Source organism: Cyprinus carpio, chromosome A14, assembly GCF_018340385.1.
Source record: "Cyprinus carpio isolate SPL01 chromosome A14, ASM1834038v1, whole genome shotgun sequence".
Lineage (NCBI taxonomy): Eukaryota > Metazoa > Chordata > Actinopteri > Cypriniformes > Cyprinidae > Cyprinus > Cyprinus carpio.
In genome coordinates, this window is record NC_056585.1 from 7,484,159 (window position 1) to 7,505,374 (window position 21,216).

Below are 21,216 nucleotides of genomic sequence, written 5' to 3' on the forward strand. Positions count from 1 at the left end.
AGGAAATGAATTAACGCATCATAAGACACACCACCCGCTGACTTGCATGCATTGTGGGATATCACAGGCAGTGATAAAAGCTTTCAAAAGCCTGCCAGATGAGGGCAATTATGATATATGAATTCTTATATGTGGTTTTGGTTTTTAGTTTTTAGTTTCTGGTTTCAAATTGAGATGACATGCAATTGGTCTGCAAATAGTTGAAATAACCCATCATTCGTTTGATCCTTGATTGTAGAGAAAAATTATCTTAAATTGTAACGTGCTTCTGCTTTATTTGATCACCATGTTGATCATCTGCCACAATCAATATAGTACATTCTATCAAATATGGCTTAATTTACACATGGTGTAGCACTATTGCAGCACATTTGGTGCCTGCTTCAACTGAATTGCAGGTGGTTATTGAATAAGATGCAGGGGATTGCACTGAAATGCTGTATGTTAAAGTCGCACAGCTGTTTAGTGAATCCCCTCTTATCTCTCTCGCCCACTCTCTCCTTCTCTATTCCAGTTTCTTGTTTTCTCTCACATACGCACGAACACACAGTGGCACACATGTTAACACCAGCCCTGCAATTTGAGGCCTCCCCTCAAGAGATGTCAGGTTGTCAAAGCTAACCATCCAGTGTCAGAGTGAAAACAGGAAGCAATCCAGATAAAACATTTAACCTCTATGTATCAGAAAATTCATTTCCCTGTTAGCAGTGCTAATAATGGCTCTTCTGGGAGACAACATGTAGATTAACATTGTTTCAGTCATGTTTTTCTATTCCCTGCTAGAAAATCTGGTTAGGAATTCTGATGAAAAATAATACACAATAATGTGTTTGAGCACAAATTTTGGCAACACACTTTCAATACAGCATTCAACATTAGCTTTTATTATTTTATAATGGTGCGTGTTTTTATTTGAGATGTCCTTCAGAAGTAGAATGCTGTCATTTCTACTATTCTTCATGTTTTATTTCTTTATGATTAGCGTTTATTCAAATTACAAAAAAAAAAAAGTGGCTGTGTTTGCAGTTGGCAAAGTATTTGGAGTATTTTAGTGCATTGCTATGCACTTGCAGAGGTTTTAAAGTCCAAAGAGGTCATACCCTTCATAATATTCCAGTTTCAAGATATGCCTTGAGTCCCTCATTCAAACTGAGTCCATGGGATTTTTTCACTTATTTTTTCACATCTACCCGGCAAAGTTTGTTTGACAAGAGCCTTAAGAAGGGTCCTCAGGTGCTAAAGGTTCTCTTAATGCCATGTGTCCTCACTCTGTTACAGGGTTCCTCAGCACAGGAGACCAAGCTGCTAAGGGAAATTATGGGATTTTGGATCAGATCCAGGCTCTACGTTGGATAAGCGAGAACATTGGCTATTTCGGCGGTGATTCCAATCGCATCACTGTTTTTGGATCAGGAATTGGTGCATCTTGTGTGAGCCTTCTGACCCTGTCCCACCATTCTGAAGGTAGGAGAACATTTCATTCCACAGAAGAATAAGAAAAGTCCTTGTCAAATTAAATTCCCCTAAATACTCAACTTTGCATAATGATCTTTACGTAATAATGTAAAGGACTTGGAAAAAGTAATATTGCAAGTTAAGCTCTTCCCATGGAAATCATGTTGATTTATCACTTAGTTTGTAAAAATGAATGAAAAAATCCATTAGCAGTAATAAATTATTAATACATTGCCATATGTAGTCATTGCCAGTATATAGTTAGATGTTAAAAATACTTGTGTTTTGGTTTTTTGTTTTTTGATTTTGCATAAAACACCAAAGGGCTTTTAATTGATGCCAGCGATGATGGACGTTCAGCCAGCAATGAATTGCAAGCAAAGTGTGTAAATTAACATGCATAGTTATGTATTTATGCAGCGATAAAGAGATGGCAGTTTTTCACAGGACTTACCAAGGTTACATTTATCATCTAAACAGTTGTACCATATCATAGTAGCAGACTCTAGATGTAAATCTAAAACACATTCCCAAGAGGCTTTTCTTAGATGTGAGACATAATTATAGAAATTTCAATTGGCTTTGTGGGTTTCCATGTCATCCAATTGACTGCTGAACTTGAACATGTTGAATCGTAGCATTTAAAACAATGTAACAATTTAAGACAATGTTAACTGTAACTATCAACTCCTTTGAGATAAATATGTATATAATATAAAAGCAACACATACATTATAAAGATATGGATTCTTTGAGCTTGGATCTTTCTAAAATTCTAGATATATTTGAAGCCGTGACATTGTACATGTTGAGATACAAGCAGGTTATATTGTATCAGGCAGGCTATGGGAGGCTATTCTAAAGGAAGCCACAGTAATTCTTTCACTCTCTTTTATATATATATATATATAGATATATATATATATATATATATAGAGAGAGAGAGAGAGAGAGAGAGAGAGAGATTAAAAGCTGTGTTTGGCTTTCTCTATTAAGCGATCATTGAATTTTCAGATAAGGTTGTTTCTACACTTCGCTTCCTGCCATGAATAATTTAGCTTGTTTGCATTCTCCAGATTTCGTCAATGTCCTATTAATTGTTTTGATTTACTTTGGTTTTGGATAGATTTATTTTCAAATATTCCATATTGCTAAGCTTCATGTAGCATGTTATTATACGGTCAACCACCTCATTCCTTTCTCCGTAAATTGGATATTACTGATGCTGATGTTTCCCCTGAATAGAAGTTTTTCCCTACTTGGTTTGATGAGATAAAAAAGCAGCATTGGGGGAGCTGGGTTTTACTGACAGCCTCTATAAACTATCAAGATCCTTGAAAATTGAAACAGGAATCCTGCTATTGCAAAAAGGGGTACTCACCACAAGTACCACCAATATCAATCAGCTAGCTCTGCAATACTTGTCAAAGCTGTGATTTTAGCCATCACAGCAAAGGAAAGGAAAATGATTACCAAATGGTAATGGCGAGGCTTAGAGGAATGCAGCAGTAAAGAATCCAACTAATCTTTTATAAAAACTAGAACTTGCAGATTGAGAAATATAGCACAAATACTAGAGTTTAAACTAAGGCATGATATTTGGGACACAACTGAAGAAACATGTTCAACAAAGTGCTTGTGTACCATTACTGAGAAAGATGTCCAGACGGTTAAAAATTCAATCATGTACACTCTGGAGATGATGTTTGAAGGGTTTCAGCTTGTTTTCGGTTGATAAGCTGGTAAGCAAATGTAAGTAACACTGTGTAAATCTGCAAATGAACACATCATTGTACCTAATTTTATGAAACATCTTATAAAAATAAAAATAATAATTTCTCGTCAAGGTAGGTGTGTTGTCTGAAAATTGATTGTTCTGCTAATTGGCAGAAGACACAGTTGCCTTTTGAGTATAGGAAAGAACATCTTCTGATGAAACAGATTTCATGCACTGTCCAGCTATTGGACAGGTCAAATCTGAAGCTGAAAGCCCACTGCAGGTGAATCCCACCCACAGTGCAAGAGCCATTCACATATCCCCTGACCCTGATCCCCGGGAAAACACAATTACCTGAATCCCATCATCTGAAATACCAAAGGCCCGGATCAAAAAACACTTCAGCTCTGTCCTCGCGGTGCAGTGTAGTGTGTGAGATTGAGTGTGATGCTTGTTTGGCAAGTGTGTGTTTGTGGTGGTGTTAATGAGGCCACTGTGACCTGTCTCCTCCTTGCAGTCTGGCTCATCATCTTATGGGGCCTGCTGCTCCCACATGGAGCTTGCCCTGTCTGGGCGTGTGGCAGGCCAGGAAAGAGGGCTTCATCTATCAGCCCACACCACCACAGGAGTTAGCCTGCCCGCCAGGCCCCCGCTGTGGGATGGATTGCAGATGCATCCCACTGTCCTCCTCCATCATCAAGTTTAAGGGCAATCATCTGTCTCGCTTCTTTGATGAAAATGGGGACCTTACATAAAGGGAGAGAACATAAGTTATTTGGTTTTCGATTATGTTTTCGGTTATGTTTTGTTTATTTTTTTAATGGTTTTTTTTTTTTTTTTTTGTATATTTCATTTTTGTGATGTAAGGCTTGGATGTAATCACATGATCTTCCATCCATCTGTAAGCATTCCAGTAAAGCAATTTGCACAAGTGGAACATGATTCTAGATCAGGAGTCTCCAAACTTGGTCCTGGAGGGCCGGTGCCCCGCAGAGTTTTGTTCCAACCCTAATTAAACACACCTGAACCAGCTAATTAAAGTGTTACTAGGCATACTAGAAACATCCAGGCAGGTGTGTTGAGCCAAGTTGGAGCTAAACTCTGCAGGACACCAGCCCTCCAGGACCAAGTTTGGAGAACCCTGTTCTAGACAACATCCTTTATTGGTTCTGAAAAATCACTCTTATCAAATGTCATCGCACCTTGATCTGGTAGGTTTAGGTGAGCTTGACCAATCTTGCTCCTGGACAGCCACCTGGTTTAATGTTTTTGCTAAAGCCTACAGTATACCTTCTGATTTTAGAGTTAGGGCCAGGTCTTGCAAAGCCCGGTTTTAGGTGTAGGGCTGTGGCAGGGATGTTCAAACCTGCTCATAAAGGGGTAGATTTCACACACCAAACCCAGCTAATTAAGATCCTCAGGACAGACAGGTGTGTTGAAGTAGAAAAGAGCTAAACTCTATGAAAAGTTGGCTTTCCAAGAGTAGGATTGGACATGCCTGGTTTTGGAGTTTTTGCTAAAGCCTGAAAACTATAATCAACCAGTCTGTAGCTTCTGATTTAAGAGTTAAGGGCCAGGTCCCGCAATAACATTCCTATCAAACAGTTATGACAGTCCATCTGATTTCAGGGGTAGGGGTGCGGGAGGAAAGTCCAATCCTGCTCCTAGCGGGTCAGATTTCAGCTTGTGCTTTTGTGATACAATTGTGGCTGTATTTTTTATTTCTCTTTGTAGAGTTCTCTCCAGGAGCAGGGCTGGACACAGGAGCGCCATAACAGGGAAAAAGATTAGGATATTTCCAACCTCCTGACCTCTGAACCCTTTTGAATTTTAATTTGAATGCAATTTATACCGAGGGGGGCCTAGTATGCTGATCAGAGGGCCCATAAACCATAGTGACGCCCATGGCTGAACAACGCTGGTTTAAAGTTTTTTCTAGGGCCTTGCACAACACCAGTCTGTGCCTTTTTTAGGGTCTGAGACTGTAAACTTTTTTTCAACCAACTACTGTATAGTGCCATCTACCCTTACCAAAAAGTTGTATACTTTAAGTTTATTTTATTAAGTTTACTTAAGTAAAGTTCAAGTATATTTTTAAGTATACTTTATGTAGCAAGTATACAAATATCAGTGTTCTAGTAGTATACTCGTAAGTGTACTGTTTCAATACTCCTTGGGACTAAATTGGCCCACTTTCTAGTATATAAAAGTATATTTTTAAGTATATGTTAAGTATAACAGTAGCAAACTTTGAGTACACAACTAGTTTACCTCTATGTTTGTAGTTTGTACTGCAATTATACTAAAAGTGAAATTATAGGTATACTGATAGTTTACTAATAAAATACTTTGTACACTTTGAAGTATAGTTTCAGTAAACTACTAGTTTAGTAGTTTTATACGGCAAGTATACTATAAGTTTTCTTTAAGTGAACTTTACATCATACTTTAAGTATACTACTATGTCCCTATTTTGGTTTTAATTTGTATATATTTTGTTATATGAATATCTGAACATACAAAACATTGAAAGAAAGAACAGAGTATCTGCTTGTAAACAAAAACATTTTATTCTAGCTTCATGCATTCTTTTTTTAAACACTTTAATATGGGTAAGTTTCATTAAAAAAAATAAAGAAATAACATTTTGAGCAAAAAGCTGAAAAAAGACTATGCATTGGATTCAGAATGATAATCAAAATGTAGATGGAGTCGATAAACACCCCAAAGCTTGACTGTAATTATTACCTCTTCGTCGGTCGACATTTTATTCCATAACGTTACAGTTTTGATGCTGTTTCATGTCAGATGATCATGTTACATGTGAAAGTATCTGTTGTTTCTTTTTCTTCTTCACTTGTGTTTTCTTGGAAATTCTGTACAGAAGATGTGTACTAGCGCCCTCTACCATATAACAATGAAAACACGGATTCTAGCAGCACAAGTATAGTTCAAATATATTTAGACTTTTTTGTAAGTATAAGTAAAGTATACTTAAATGTCATTTTAATTACATTTCTGAGAAGTACATAAAAAGTAAACTAAAAGCATACTTTCCTATTTTTAGTTTAAAATAAGTACACTAATAGCACACTTGAATAAACTTCTTTTTCGTAAGGGTAATATCAAGGGCAGGTTAGGGCCAGGGCTAGGGTTAGGCTAGTAAATGTTATTGCAGGACCAATAAAGTGTGTCCTACTGTATCTTAGCAAATCCCATTGTTCACAGAAGAATTCAGATGTCCAGTGAACATTCCAGATTGAGCTCCATGCAATGCCGGGTCCTGGCTGCAGACCTGCCACTGCCTCCTCCTTTTAACGCATTTCAGCTTTTTCTTTGCCTGTTTTTCTAGCATCAGTGCTCAGGGAGGGAGAGCAAACAAGAGGCAGGGAGAATGATGGCGAGCATGAGAAGTTCTAAATCAAGGACATTAGCCAATATTGTGTGTTATTATCTATTTGGCATAAGGCTGGTTCTAATTGAGCATGCAGATTTGCCTTTTTATTTCTCTCTCCTAATAATAATTATGATGTCCAATAAGAGATGGCTTCACGGGCTGCTGCTGGAATATTAAACAACCTGAGTTTTGGCTGTGTGTGTGTGTGTGTATTGGAAGGATGTTGGAGGCCTACCAGCAGTGTTACTGAATGTCATCGGGAGACCTTTTTTTCTATTCCTGTAACTAATCAGCCTAAAAGCTCTGTTCGCGAGGACATGCTCCCCTTTTAATGGAACGTCTCATACATTAAAGGGGACTCGTGAGGGGCTACATTGGAGGATTCCTTCTACCCATGTCAGCTCTCATTTTTTATGAAGACTTTTGGGTTATTGAGGACCATAAATATGCACACTTGAATTGTGTTAGTTTTATTAGCGGGATGGTATTCATGGTGGTAGCTTTGTGATGCACGACTTTCAAGCGTTAACACTTTGAGCTACAAAACTGTGCATGAGTAAGAGGCACTTGAGTCTAATGAACTAAATGAGATGATGGCTTAACAAATGCTGCATTGAAAAAAAATACACATCAGAAGTAGTGACACAACATGTTAGCAAATGAAGAGATATTTTCTGTGACATTATGGTTTAAATAATGCACTGATAAGTCCTAGCCAGTCACCATGTCAAGTCATAGCTTTTCTTTATGACTGAATATGGTCTGATTTTAATTGAAGCCATAATGTTGCTATACTTATAGTGACAGTGTCTCATATAGTGAATAAGGGCTCTGAAAAGGAATCAATCTACTTTATGACTTTAATTCAAGTTAAGCAAGTCCATTTGCTTTTAGTGTACCGAAAGCACTTAGTTTAACTGAACATCATTCTCTGACTATCCTCAATCACTCCACACAATGTTTTTACACGTCACAACAGTTACTCACGCCTACGCTCTTTTACTGGAATTGAGAGTTGATGCCTAACTTCTTAAATAATTACATTTGTCATTTTTTAGGGTTTTAAAAGCATTGACAATGCTTGAATACTGGGTGTTGTGGAGATGGTGTTCTTTTTTTTTTGCAAAAAACAGGTTGTTAATAATTACCTTTCTTTTTTTTCTTTTTTTTTAGAATGTTTGACTTTAATCAGACTAAATTCTGTGCAGGAGGGGATTATGAAAAGACTTAGAAAACAATCATGTGCTAGGATTAGCTTTATTTTGACATTTATTTTAACTGAATGTATTTTACTGTATTTGACAAATTAATCTTCACATATTATTCACTCAAATGCAAAGTAGAAATGTGCATTTCAAGCATGCAGCAGCACATTAAATAAACACAACATGTGGTGGTAAAGTTCCCTCTATATGTTTTAATTTGTAATTGAATTGTAAATTAGTCTTATAAAAACTTGTAAATTATTCTATACATTTAGCCTATAAATAAGTCTATAATAAATAATATAAAATTAGTTTATAAATTATTCTACAATTTAGGGTAAATTTCATGTCCACTGACGACAATTTTTTTATTTAAATTACGAAAATATTTTATTTTCCTTATGTCCACAAAGGTTCTGTCAACTATGTCACCCACTAACTGTACCATAATTTTCTATATGTATAGTGACATCCAAGCTACAGGATCTCAATAAGAAATCTTCCCCCACTGGCCTTGTTGTTAGACACTGAAACATGTCTTAAGGCTTAAAATAAATCTGAACACAAATATAAACAGACTGGTGTGATATTATATACACAGTGGTCAAGCTAGCTTTGAAGGAGGAATGGTTTTTCTGTTTCCTGTGTGTGGGGACACAAGCAGTTTGTGTGACCCCATTTCAAGTAGCTGGTGAGCACAACCCCATTCTGCAAAATGTCAGAAAAACAAGCTAAAACATGTACATCAAGAGCCTCTCTGTAAATTCAGTGATCACATTTGACCTTTAGAAATGACAGAAATCTGACAGTATCCATTCTCTTGTGTTCCCTCTGAAATCAAACCCACAGAGCCAGTTTTATAGACGGCAAAGCAAATATGTTATTGCTGAATGTGGAACATCATAACCGCCTCCAATCGCTGGCCAGTGTAGCTTCCATGCACCGGCAGGTAAATGTCAGATTTGAGATCAGAGAACGGAAATTCGACTCTTTAACACCATCACTGATTTCTTGTAGAGAATGAGCCACTGGTGATTGTGGATGTAGTTTTCACAGAGTTTGGCCAAAGATGCTCTGACAGCTGAACAGTGCTCTTTCATAAGCTATCAGGCTTTTAAAGCTGCAGTCTCTTTGTCTCTCTTCAGAGTATTCAGTGATATATTTCAAGCAAAGGATTTCATCAACTGATCACAGGAAATGTTAAAAACCCTCAGAAACTCTATCAGGTGTGGCGCCTTTCTGCTTCAACAGACTTACTCTTACTCTCCGTTTAAACCTTTTAGAAAAGAAAGCCAAACTACTTCCTTATAAACAGATTACAAAACATATAAGGAATCAAAAGTTCCTTATCTTTTGAGGTCAGTGGTGCTTAACCCACCCAGTGACAGGGATATAGGTAAACTTTTTACAAAATGTATAAAGACTTTTCATATCATTGCTTATTATTACTTTTTTTAAGTGTGACTAATGTAAAATAATAAATCAGCTATTCTATTTTAAAAGATGTTTCGTATTGTTTAGTTAACTGAATAACAGATGACTAACCAAGTAGAATCCCAGTAAAAGAGGTTCATCTGAAAGTAACATTTATTCTGTGACTACAGTATACACTCACTGGCCACTTTCTTGGGTACATCTGTTTAACTTCTAGTATCTAATCAGCCAATCACATGGCAGCAACATGGCAGTGCATTTAGGCATGTAGACATGGTCAAGACGATCTTCTGAAGTTCAAACCGAGCATCAGAATGGGGAAGAAAAGTGATTTTAGTGACTTTGAACGTGGCATGGTTGTTGGTGCCAGACAGGCTGATCAGAAACTGCTGATCTACTGGGATTTTCATGCACGACCATTTCTAGGGTTTACAGAGAATGGTCAGAAAAAGGAGAAAATATCCAGTGCGCAGCAGTTCTGTGGGTGAAAATGCCAATACCAGAGGTCAGATGAGAATGGCCAGACTGGTTCGAGCTGATATAAAGGCAACAGTAACTCAAATAACCACTCATCACAACCGAGGTATGCAAAAGAGCATCTCTGAACACACAATGCATTGAACCTTGAAGCAGATGGGCTACAGAAGCAGAAAAACACAGCGGGTGCCACGACTGTCAGCTAAGAACAGGAAACTGAGGCTACAGTTCACACACGCTCACCAAAACCGGAAAATAGAAGACTGGAAAAAGGTTGCCTGGTCTTGATTTCTGCTGCGACATCTGAATGGTAGGAGCAGAATTTGCCATAAACAACATAAAAGCATAGGTCCATCCTGCCTTGAATCATTGGTTCAGGCTGCTGCTGGTGGTGTAATGGTATGGGGGACATCTTCTTCCCACACTTTGGGTACCAACTGATCATCATTTAAACATCACAGCCTACCTGAGTATTGTTGCAGATCATGTCCATTACTAAATGACCACAGTGTAGCCATTTTGTGACGGATTTACATTATGGATGTTCAGCCGACGAATCTGCAACAACTGTGTGATGCTCTCATGTCAATAAAGACCAAAATCTATGAGGAATGTTTCCAGGACCTTGTTGAATCTATGTAACTAAGAATTAAAGGGGTCATGAACTGAGAAATCAAAATTCCCATGATCTTTTGACATATACTTTCAAATGCCATTGTAATATAAAAACATATATAACAATATATATATATATATATAACAATATCCTGTAAGTTTCAGAACTCAAAATTTAGTCTGAAAATGGCTTATATTGAAGCCAATCTGCCAAAACAAATGTGCCGCTATGATGTAATAGTGTGGATAAGCACCGCCTCTACAGAAGAAGATCAACGCCTGCTGCTACATCACTGCCTTTTTAGCCCTGCCCATCGATTTATCTTTGTGGCTGACTGTTTTTTTTTTAGCCCACCGATTCTTCATCACTGCCTCTTTAGCCCCTCCCACCGATTCCAGCTTGTAGTGTAAATAACGAGAGGCAAACGCAGGTCTACACAGAAACCAAATGATAAAGATGCTCCAAAGACAATAAGACGCTGTTCAGTGCCAAGTTGTGGAAAAACACAGTATTTACATCGCCTTCCTTCTGATCCCAACATTAGGAAAGAGTGGATGAAACTTTATTTTTAATAAAGATCCAGATTGCGTCAGTAAGAACTTGGTCCTTTGTTCACTTCATTTTGCCGCGGATTTGTTTACAAACAAAGCACAATTCGACAAAGGAATTACAGAAAGATTGAAACTAATAGGCGATGCTGTTTGACTATATTGGATCCGACAGTAATGTCGCACCACACGAGTGTGAGTAACTGCTTTTATTACGTGATCACTATTGCTTTGTCTGTTATTACAGATCGTTTGATATGTACTGAGTATTTATGCATTTTTAACATAAATCTCAGCAGCATCCATCTGTGAAGGTTGTAGGCTGTCAGACAAACACAACTGTTAGCCAATCACAGCGGTTGGTGTTTACAATCTGGCATGCCTATTCAAACAGCGCATTCAGATGAGGGGGTCAAAACAAAACAGAAAATAGCCTAATACTGCTAAATGATTATGCTTTTGATGTAAACATCTTGATAACATTATAAGTGGACCTTAGAAAAGAGTACAAAATAATAAAAAAGGCAGTTCATGACCACTGATGGCAGTTCTGAAGGCAAAAGTGTTACTAGCGAGGTGTACCTCATTAAGAGGCAGGTGAGTGTATTCAGGCATATTTAACAGACCAGATTTTAATTGAAAATATGCCATAACAGCAACACTGTAAACTCAAATATGAATTCCCTATATGAATTAAAATATATTTTCACTCAATTAGCCTATACGTTTTAATGCATATCAAATATGTCTGAAAGGTATATTTAAATCATGGTACATTTAACTCATACTGACCCCATGAATTACAATAAGTATTCAATTAAAAAATAATAATAACACTAGTGACAACATGATACTCTGGGCCTTCTGGGCCAAATCTGGTGGGTTCATCATAGCCCAAGGGCATAGTTTAATCTTTTCTCTTAAAAATAAAAGCAATATTTCTTTAACCCACAAATCTGTCATGTGTCTACAAACCCCTCATTAACAAATAAACACACACAAAAAAAATAAAATAAAATAATAAAAATTATTACAATTACCCTCAAAACATTTTCAACAGATTAAACCTTACAAATGTTGATATTTAGATGTGATTACACAATTAAGAAGAGCATATTCATTTTTAAATCTGTTGAGATGTGATTTTTATCTGACCTGGCAGCTCTGATCCGATAACAAATCTGCATCTTGTCTTTTTTTCTTGTTTTTTTTTTGTTTGTTTGTTTGTTTGTTTGAATAAATAAAAAATAGAAAAGAAAAGAAATTAAGAAATAACAGCAAATTTTTGTTACCATAAACACTAACAATATAAAATTTTATATATATATATATATATATATATATATTAACTTTAACTCATAACTTAAGTGACTTGAGTGGTCATAACATACACAATAAATTAAAAAACAAAAACAATAACCAATATACTGAGGCATTTTGAGAGAGATGACTATTTCGGTTCAATGAAGTTTAAAATTAACCCAAACCAAAAGGACCCAGTGCGGACACAGCAGAGCGTGAAGTATTCTCAGTTGCTGCAATATGTCAGACCTCCAACTACAGGCCGCATGTTGAATAACCCTGTAAAATGATCGATAGGTCTTAAAGCCTCTGCCCGTAGCTACATGTAGATTCTACTTACATCCAGCACAGTGAAAGCAACACTGAAAGTGGTAATGGATGGACGGGTAGTGTAGAAAGTATAAAAAAATAGCCATTTGTCCCAGAGTGAGTGCATATCCAGCTCTCCTTCAAGAGAAATGGAGAAGTGACAAATTGTCGCCTATAGGAAAGTAGTTCATTCTGGGACTGGAGGCATCAGTCGGGCACCTGAAGCAGTGAGAAGGGTCTATAAAATATAATACCTGGTGATTTGATTTGAGCACTGACAAGAGGGTGAGATCAAAAGAAAAACTAAAAACCTGAGGAAATGTGGAAGAGGATAAAAAGTGAGTAATACATAATGCATAGCCTTCGAACTATAAAGATTATTTCTGCTATCCTCTCAAATTTTTAAAGGTATTTTTTATTTATTTATTTATTTGTTTGTTTGTTTGTTGGTTGGTTGGTAAGTAATAAGCACATGTAACTCAGCCAGTGTCCAGCAGTTAAAACTTCACTGGTGCAAGGCATCAGAAGTGTTCAATGTGATCTCATGAGTATTCGTATGTATTTTTACATAAAGTGTAGTTCTACCACATGTACATTTCCTTACATTTGCATATACACTGAATCATAAAATACTGACAGCATCTAAAATGTATATTATTTACGAACAACTTCAGAGACATCTAATTTGTGGCATTAATATTTAGATTATATTCCTCAGAATAATGATGTATTATATATGTTTTTCTTTGTACACTGAATGGTTATGTTTAAGTAAACCTAACCTAAACAATCCATGAAGTAACTATATGTCTTTGATATAAGCAGTGCTGGGTTAGTTACTTAAAAAAGTAATCCACTACAAATTACTGATTACTTCTTTAAAATTGTAATTTGATTACATTACTGATTACTGTATTTAAAAAGTAATCAGATTACTAATTACTTTACTTTCACGTTACTTTCAAGTTTTCTTTACTTTTCAAGTTATCAAATCTAAAAAAAAGTGCACTACAAAAAGAAACTCATATCTAATATTGATATATATATATATATATATATAATTTTTTTTTTTTTTTTTTTTTTTTTTTTTTTTTTAAGAAAACTAATTGGGCTAAGCTTTCTGCATTCTCAGTCTCCGTGAATATCTTCCTCACACCAGTCACTAAAATGAACAAAAATGACATGAGAAGTACAGTAGGCTATATCTAAAGAAAGCTTTCAGTGTCTATTATTAAATGAAGTAACTCATGTCGAAAAAAATTATTCTCTGATATAATAATCCGTATGAAACCAACACGAGGTACAGTCTCTCCCGTCTGAGCTCACCTGTATCACTCCCACACCCATCGCGCGCTATAAGATTACCATCCACACGAAACCTGACTTGAGAAGCGTGAACATGTAAATGTCCACATCACCTCCGTATACAAAGAAAGATTCAAGTTTATCTCGGCTACTTTTCATTTTTGGAAGAAGACGCGCTTCTTAAGGAATGACTCATTCTGATGAGTCAAATTCTCTAACCATTAGGCCACGACTTCCCCTAGACATTCACTACCCCCACCGACAATTCCTGCCGGCACGAGACTCAAACTTGCAGCCTTTGGATTACAAGTCCAACTCTCTAACCATTAGGCCACAACTTCCCCCTAACAAACACAGAACGAGCCAGCCAGGAGTCGTACTTAGAATCTTCTGATCCGTAGTTAGTCACGTTATCCATTGCACCACTTGCCCACCGAAAAAGAGCACTTGTTAAGCATGCTAATCTATCCTCAAAAACATCTCAGGAGCAAGAAATAAAATCTTGCTTAATAATGTCATAAATGATATAGTAGTTTATTACAAAATTGTGTTTGTCTGACAGTTATTTCAGAGGGAGATATTAAAGTCAATACTTTCTTACTTAATGTCCATATGCCACTTGACCAATAAAATATGTGGATTAGAACTAACTGTTGTATCATCTTTATTATAAATAGTCTAAAATCTAAATGGATGACCCACATGGATTAGCAATTTGACTTGTGAATTATATTAGTGTGCTTTACAGTTGGTTTAATTGGTTTGAACCCGAGTTTGATTGCTCCCCTCCAATTTATTCTGAGCTGCAATACAATTGCATTATCAAAAGGGCAACTCTTTGACCCTGTTGCTAAATAGCAATGACAAAGAAGGAAAAGGTCAAATGCATAGTGTTGTATGCTTCAGTTTTATACTCAGATTTTGATTCCAAAGCCTCAAACATATTGACCTGTACATGGACACACGTGACATACTCCACATCTCCTTTTTAAAGGGTTATTTCACCCAAAAATGAAAATTATATGATTAATTTATCACCCTCATGTCATTTCAAACCCGTAAGACCTTCGTTCATCTTCGGAACACAAATAAAGATATTTTTGATGGAATCTGAGAGCTGTCTGAGCCTACATAGACAGCATCACAACTGAAATGTTCCCAAGTCCAGAAACATAGCAAGGAGATCTGTGAATTAATCCATGTGACATCAGTGGTTCATCAGCAATTATACAAGCTATGAGAATAAATAAAAAAAAATAATGACTTTATTCAACAATTTGTCTCCTCCGCATCACCCTTGTGCCTATTGATGTTCTGTGTCAGCTGTGTCATGTGACACAGAACAGCAATCTCCTGAAACGACATTGAGGGTGAGTAATTAATGACAGAATTTTAATTTTTGGGTGAACTAACCCTTTAACTCCATGTCCTATTTGATTTGTATATTTCTAAGGCTTCTAAATGATCAAATCTGCTTTGGTTTATTTATTTCTTTGGCTTCTAAATGATCAAATCTGCTTAAAAATGTATAATTGTGTAAAAACACAATGTACCACAATGTACCACATACCTTTATAGTTTTGTTTTTGTAGTTAAGAGTATTTTTTTTTATATTGTTAGTAATATTTCAATATGAAGACTTAACTGAAACAACTTAGGTGCACTTGATTATCCATATATATTAAAAGAATCATGTTAAATTGTCTCAAATATGATGCAACAGGCTTTGGAGGAATGTTTATTTTTATCTCTCAATCGTCATTGTTTTGCAGTGCATTATATGTTACAAAGAAGAAAAAACGCCAAAGGTTTGTGTCATTTGACTGCTGTTAGGGAGACGAAGGAAGGACGAAGATTATTTAAAAAAAAGAAAAAAAAAAAAAAAAAAAAAAAAAAAAAAAAAAAAAACACTTTTAAATGGTAATCTGCACAAAGAAGAGGGTCTAACACACAGCGTAACATCAACAATACTGGACAAAGGAAGACCGGACAGACAACACGTTAAATACAAGGAGGTGGTGGTGGAGCCGGAGGTGAAGAGGGAGAGCGGATGAGCCAGGGCGACAGGGAGGATCTGGAGGGCCAAGGCGGAGCAGATGGCTTCGACGACCGAGGCGGAGGCAGAAATCCGGAAGGCCACGGTGGAGCCTGAGCAACAGAGGACCAAGGTACAGCCAGAGGGAAGGAGGATCCTGAAAGAGCTGGAGGGATGAGGTGTAGCCAGAGGAGTGGAGCCCCGAGGCGACAGATGGTTGATGACAGAACAAGGCGGAGCCGGAGGGATTAGGGAGCCCGGCAGAGCTGGTGGACTGACGGGCCATGGCAGAGAGGAGGGAGCTAGGAGCAATGGTGGAGCCACTGGGTCGATGGGCCGAGGCAGTTGTCAAGACTCAGAGACTGGAGGCGGAGACAAGGGGCGATCCCTGTTGGGCTGAGGGTGAGCAGAGGGGATGCCAGGATGCAGCGGTGCTGAAGCTGAGGCAGGGAAGACAGGAGGAGGCAGGAGAAGGAGGGTGGGTGGGACTTCCAGACAGGTAGAGGATTCAGGTATGGTGTGTGCTGCCCATACACACCACATTGCGACTCCCAACTCTGGGAGGGCAGCGAACAGGGGGACGACCTCTGGGGTTATTTCAGGGCAGGCAGACAGTTCAGGGCAGACAGAGAGTTCAGACGAAGGCAGAAGAGAGGGCATGTCTGCATATGTATCCAATAATCAGTCCACTGAGCTCAGCTCACCCTCAGCCCATGGTCAAAATCCAACAGTCCCAGATCCAGCTTCATCTCACCTTAGTGCTATTCAACGTGGTGAGCACTGTAACCAGCTCTCGGGTCTGGCTGTGTTCTGGATCGGGGGTAGACGCTCTCCAGACACCAGATGATTGCCTCCCTCCAGCACAGTCCAGTGGTGTCTGGAAGGTCAACGGGCCAATGGTGATTTGTCCCAATCCAGAACAGTGAGTTCAGTGCTGTTAAAACGGCGAGTTGGCTGAACTCAACAGCATAGTCCAAAGGGGGAAGGTCTTGACAGGCTAGTGCAATGAATAGGTTGGCAATATCCATAACTAAAAATAAAACCGGCCAAAAATGGAAAACAAAACGAGGTGGAGAAGCCGCTTGCTTTTTCTTTGTTGGTCCAGTATTCTGTCATGCTCCTGCTGTTAAGGAGACGAAGGCACAACAAAGATTATAACAACAAATCATTTGAATGGTAATCCACACAAAGAAAAGGGTTTAACATACAGGGTAACATCAACAATACCAGACCAAGGAAGACAGGACAGACTACTCTTTAAATATGGGAGCAATTGAAGATAATTAATGACACACACCTGAACTAAATTACACAATCAAACATGAGGGAAAATAGGTCACACAGGGCACGTTTAAATTTTTAACGGTACTAATTTTATTAACGCATGATTAACGCAGTATGGCATGTGCATTTTCTGTTTGACCCGTGGCCTAGCCCGTAGTTGAAGAAATGGAGATGCACAGTGTTCCCAACTTAGCAACTTTGCAGACCCCTTTAGCAACTTTTTTTCTTCTTCTAAAAAGCGCCTAGCAACACATCTTTAGGGTTTGCCCAAAACTTAGGCCTACTAAGTTTCTGAGACTCGCCAGTACTGCCACGCGAGTGTGAGGTCTTGCTTTCCCAGCGGGCACACACACCTCTTTCTCTCTCTCAGCATCTGCATTGTTCAGCGAGTGGCTGAGAGGAGCAACGCGCTTTCAGTTAAAACAGATATGTTGTTTCTCTAATTTTACATGCAAGTATAGCTGAAATCACAGCACAGCTACTGTCTTTGTCTTATGTGTGTTTGATTTCATCACACAATGGCTCGATTATCAGGATTTTTATACAGATTAACATCTTGGAAGTGAAAGCTGGTTATGAATTCTTAAAGGGGCGCGTTTCAGTCACTATTTCATATTCATTCTGTTGTCTGACAACAGAAACAGTAAAATATATAAATGAAAACAGTTTTATTGAGAATTTAGTTGCATCAAAATACAGTATGTGGGCACAGAGAGGCAAACAAATTTAATAATAAATAATAAATGTGCATTTTGCATGTTCAGAAGAAGTGAGTGCCCTGTCCTGCGAAAATGTAAACAGGCTTGTGTAACTAAATTGCTCAGTGCTATTTTTGCCTCTAAATAAATTTAAAAAAAAAACTTCAAGTATATGAGAAGCCTGATGTGTCAATTATGATACTCAAAAAAAAAGCTAAATTTTTTTGTAAATATTTTTGATAATATATATATACTTTTTAGAAGTTTCAGTATGTGTGTGGGTTTATATATACATGCATACTTACATATTGATTATTTGATTATTTAGACTTATTTAACAGTTTTAATTGATTAATTATCTTTTATAATATCGCTGTTGGAATGAATGTATTTTTTTATCATATTGCTGTTGGCACTGTTGCCGCATCATGCAAATAATACTGCTCAACCATGGTAAAAATCACAGTAACAACTCACAGCCTTTTGTGGCTTATCGCCGTATTTATTGCCACAGGAATGTGGGCCAGTGGAATTTGTTTCCTGAACTTTCCCATTACATATGCCACCTTAGTCTTACTACAGAAACGATCCCCCTGGAGCAACAATTGACATTTTTAGCTAATCAATACATTGCAGCTTATGTGATCACAGAATGATGTTAGCTATATGGATCTTTCTGTGTAGTTTCTCCCTCTTTTACTCATACTTCAAATTCACTGCTCTCTCAGTTCTGAGAGCTGCACTCCGCTGGTTTCTTTCTTCCTCTGAGGCAATACCTACCCTTTCCTCCATCATTTCGCAACCTCCTCCTTCACACTCGCACTCCTTCGCTCTTTTTCTTGGTCCTTTGAGACCGTGCCTCTCTCTGGCCCCCGTGAAAAGCAGCCATTATAGTTGGATGCGTGGCTGTCTGAGTTGGCACTCCTCAGCGCCCACCTGCACAGGAAGCCTTACACAAAGACCATGACAGCTGAGTGCTCTATCCCCCCTCACTCCCACCCCACCCCACCAACCGACCTCCTCTGCATCGGCCCTCGTGTCAACCAGCTCTTTGTCTCCACATCTGATAACATCAAACATGATCGAAATAAAACTCCTGTTTTCACATGCTGCCTGAGAATCGGTGCCAATCAGCCTCCAAAATGGCCGTCTCACTCCCCCGCACACTCTCTCTCTTCTCTCATTAACAGCTCCTGGTCTGTGGTGCAAGCTAAACACCTCTCCTTCACCTTGTGAATGCTGCTCACATAATGATTTGCTTATTTAAGACTTTATTAACAGCCAAGGTGCATGCAGTAAGCAATGGCAACTCTCATGCAGATCCAGCCAGTTATTCAAATCACATCACTCAATTTCTGTGAGTTTCTCTGCAGCGCCGATCATACGCTGATCGTTTGAGCACAGCTTGATTTCCTGGTCACCACTCTTGCTGTTAAATACTGCTAGGATGTATGATGTGCACAATTTTGGATGCATTGAATACCTGGATGGCCTACTAGGTCTAGGTCTACTAGTAGGCCTACTACTGACCTACTAATGTAGGTACTGACCTTCCATTTCCATTGTGACAAATTAATTGGAAATAATATCAGACATGATATTCAACATCACTTTTTTTTACTCATCAGAGTGCAGAAAGTCATTTTGTGCGGGGGATGGGGGGTATATGTGTTTCAGGTGGGAAGTGTGCAATCTGCAATTGCGTGCAGTCACTGAAGCTCACAAAAGTGTGCAATCACCTTCAAAACTGTTCACGTTCAGCAGGGAGAGGACAGTAAGGGAAGGGAGGGTACTCATTTGGGGGGGCGGCAAGGCCCTCGAATGCCACCTTGGTGCCAGCCCTGGCACACTGGGATATTGTATATCACAATTGAGGGCACTCAAGTTGATCTTCCAGTTTGATGAATGAACCCAAAATGATATTAACCATTTTAAATTAGTCTCTTTCTTGGTACTTTATTGATTGTACTGCCAACAGTAATGACAAGACATTTTTACACAACATTGGATTAAAATGGAAAAAAAAACACATTTATATCTGTAATGATAACAGATTAAATAAGCACCATTATGACATCTATTTGAAACTACCGTTTGAAACATTGCAAACTGCATAGTGCTTTACATATTATTTTCAAGTCAGCAGCACAGAAGCATGCCATTAAAAGCACTGCATGTCGTTTTTATTTGTTTATTGCTCTTCTCTGTGTTGTAGGGTTGGTACCGATTCCAATCATGTCAGTTGCATTTCCACAAAGATTTGCCAAATATTTTCAGTTTTCATATTTGAATCATGCACTTTATTCCCCTAAAAACTAACTTTGTTTTCACACTTCAGATCACATTGTCTGAACATTTTCTGCACATTGGCATCAGGCACCAAAATTTGCAAAAGATTGTGTCCTTTAAAATTTTTGCTACCAAAGCTCTTTTTTGTGGCGATACATTGTGTAACCCTACAATAGCTTCAATTGTACTGTGTTGTAAAGATTAAATTCACGTTGCACTCTGTTGTTTGTCATGCTCTTCAACTAGTGCTATTGAAATTACCCATCCATGTTCCTGTCAGCCCAATCTCATTCAAGAGCTCTTCAACCTCCTCACCTGCACAAGACAAGACTATTCTCTGTTGTTACAGCCATTGCCTTTGATTTCAAAATATTCGTAAGCACAATGAGCTGCTTGTTTCCTCTGAACATCTTGCAGTCTAACGAAAATAATTAGAGATGGAAAAAAGAAATAGCAGGGACAGCAGAGAGTTTTTCCTTCCGCTCTAGCCAAATCAAAACCAATCCAATTTATTGAGCTGTGGGTGTGTTTGGTGCACACGGTACACTAAAGTGTGGCTCGGAGAGAAGCTCTTATATGCGGTAACATGGGGAGCGTGTACCATCTGGAGCATTAGGCATTGAGGAACATTGAGACTGGAGTGCACAGCGACGGACAGTTGCTTTCATAGCGTGCAGGCATCACTCAGCCTGACACGATTGTCTTATCTGTAGAATGGGATGAGAAATGCACTGTCTGAGCATGGTTAAATCCCAAATAGGAGGAACATTCGTATTAAAGAGTGAATTTTTTTTTGTTGTTCTTGTTGTTTTAAATGCCTAGCATTTAGCTTGTTTGGGGAAAAAATGGAAATCTTTAACCTTTACTTCTGCAGAGTTGCAGAGGATTTTAAGCTTCAGAGAACACAAACGGTTTCATTTAAATATATGGATTGTTTCAGAGCAGTGGGCTAAGCAACAACCTTTCAGACTAAATAATGTGGCAGAGACAAAAGTGGATGACAATTGCTAAAACTAGATTCGTTCTTTCCCTTCTATAATGTGCTGTGTGTGTGGCAAACTTAATGTAAAATATGAGGGCATTCTTCATCACAGCGTGTCAAAACGCTCAGAGATAAATGTGCTTATGCAATCTTTCCTAGACTG

The 21,216-nt window shown here is 38.1% G+C and overlaps 1 protein-coding gene across 4 annotated transcripts in view; it reads left to right on the top strand.

The window, feature by feature from the left end:
* Window positions 1–21,216, top strand: part of nlgn3a (neuroligin 3a) — a 185,429-nt gene that overhangs the window by 111,355 nt on the left and 52,858 nt on the right. For all 4 annotated transcript variants that reach the window (XM_042769820.1, XM_042769822.1, XM_042769823.1 and 1 more), the window contains one exon: window positions 1,279–1,464. In XM_042769820.1, coding sequence (XP_042625754.1) covers window positions 1,279–1,464 — 186 coding nt within the window. The remainder of the gene's footprint in view (window positions 1–1,278; window positions 1,465–21,216) is intronic.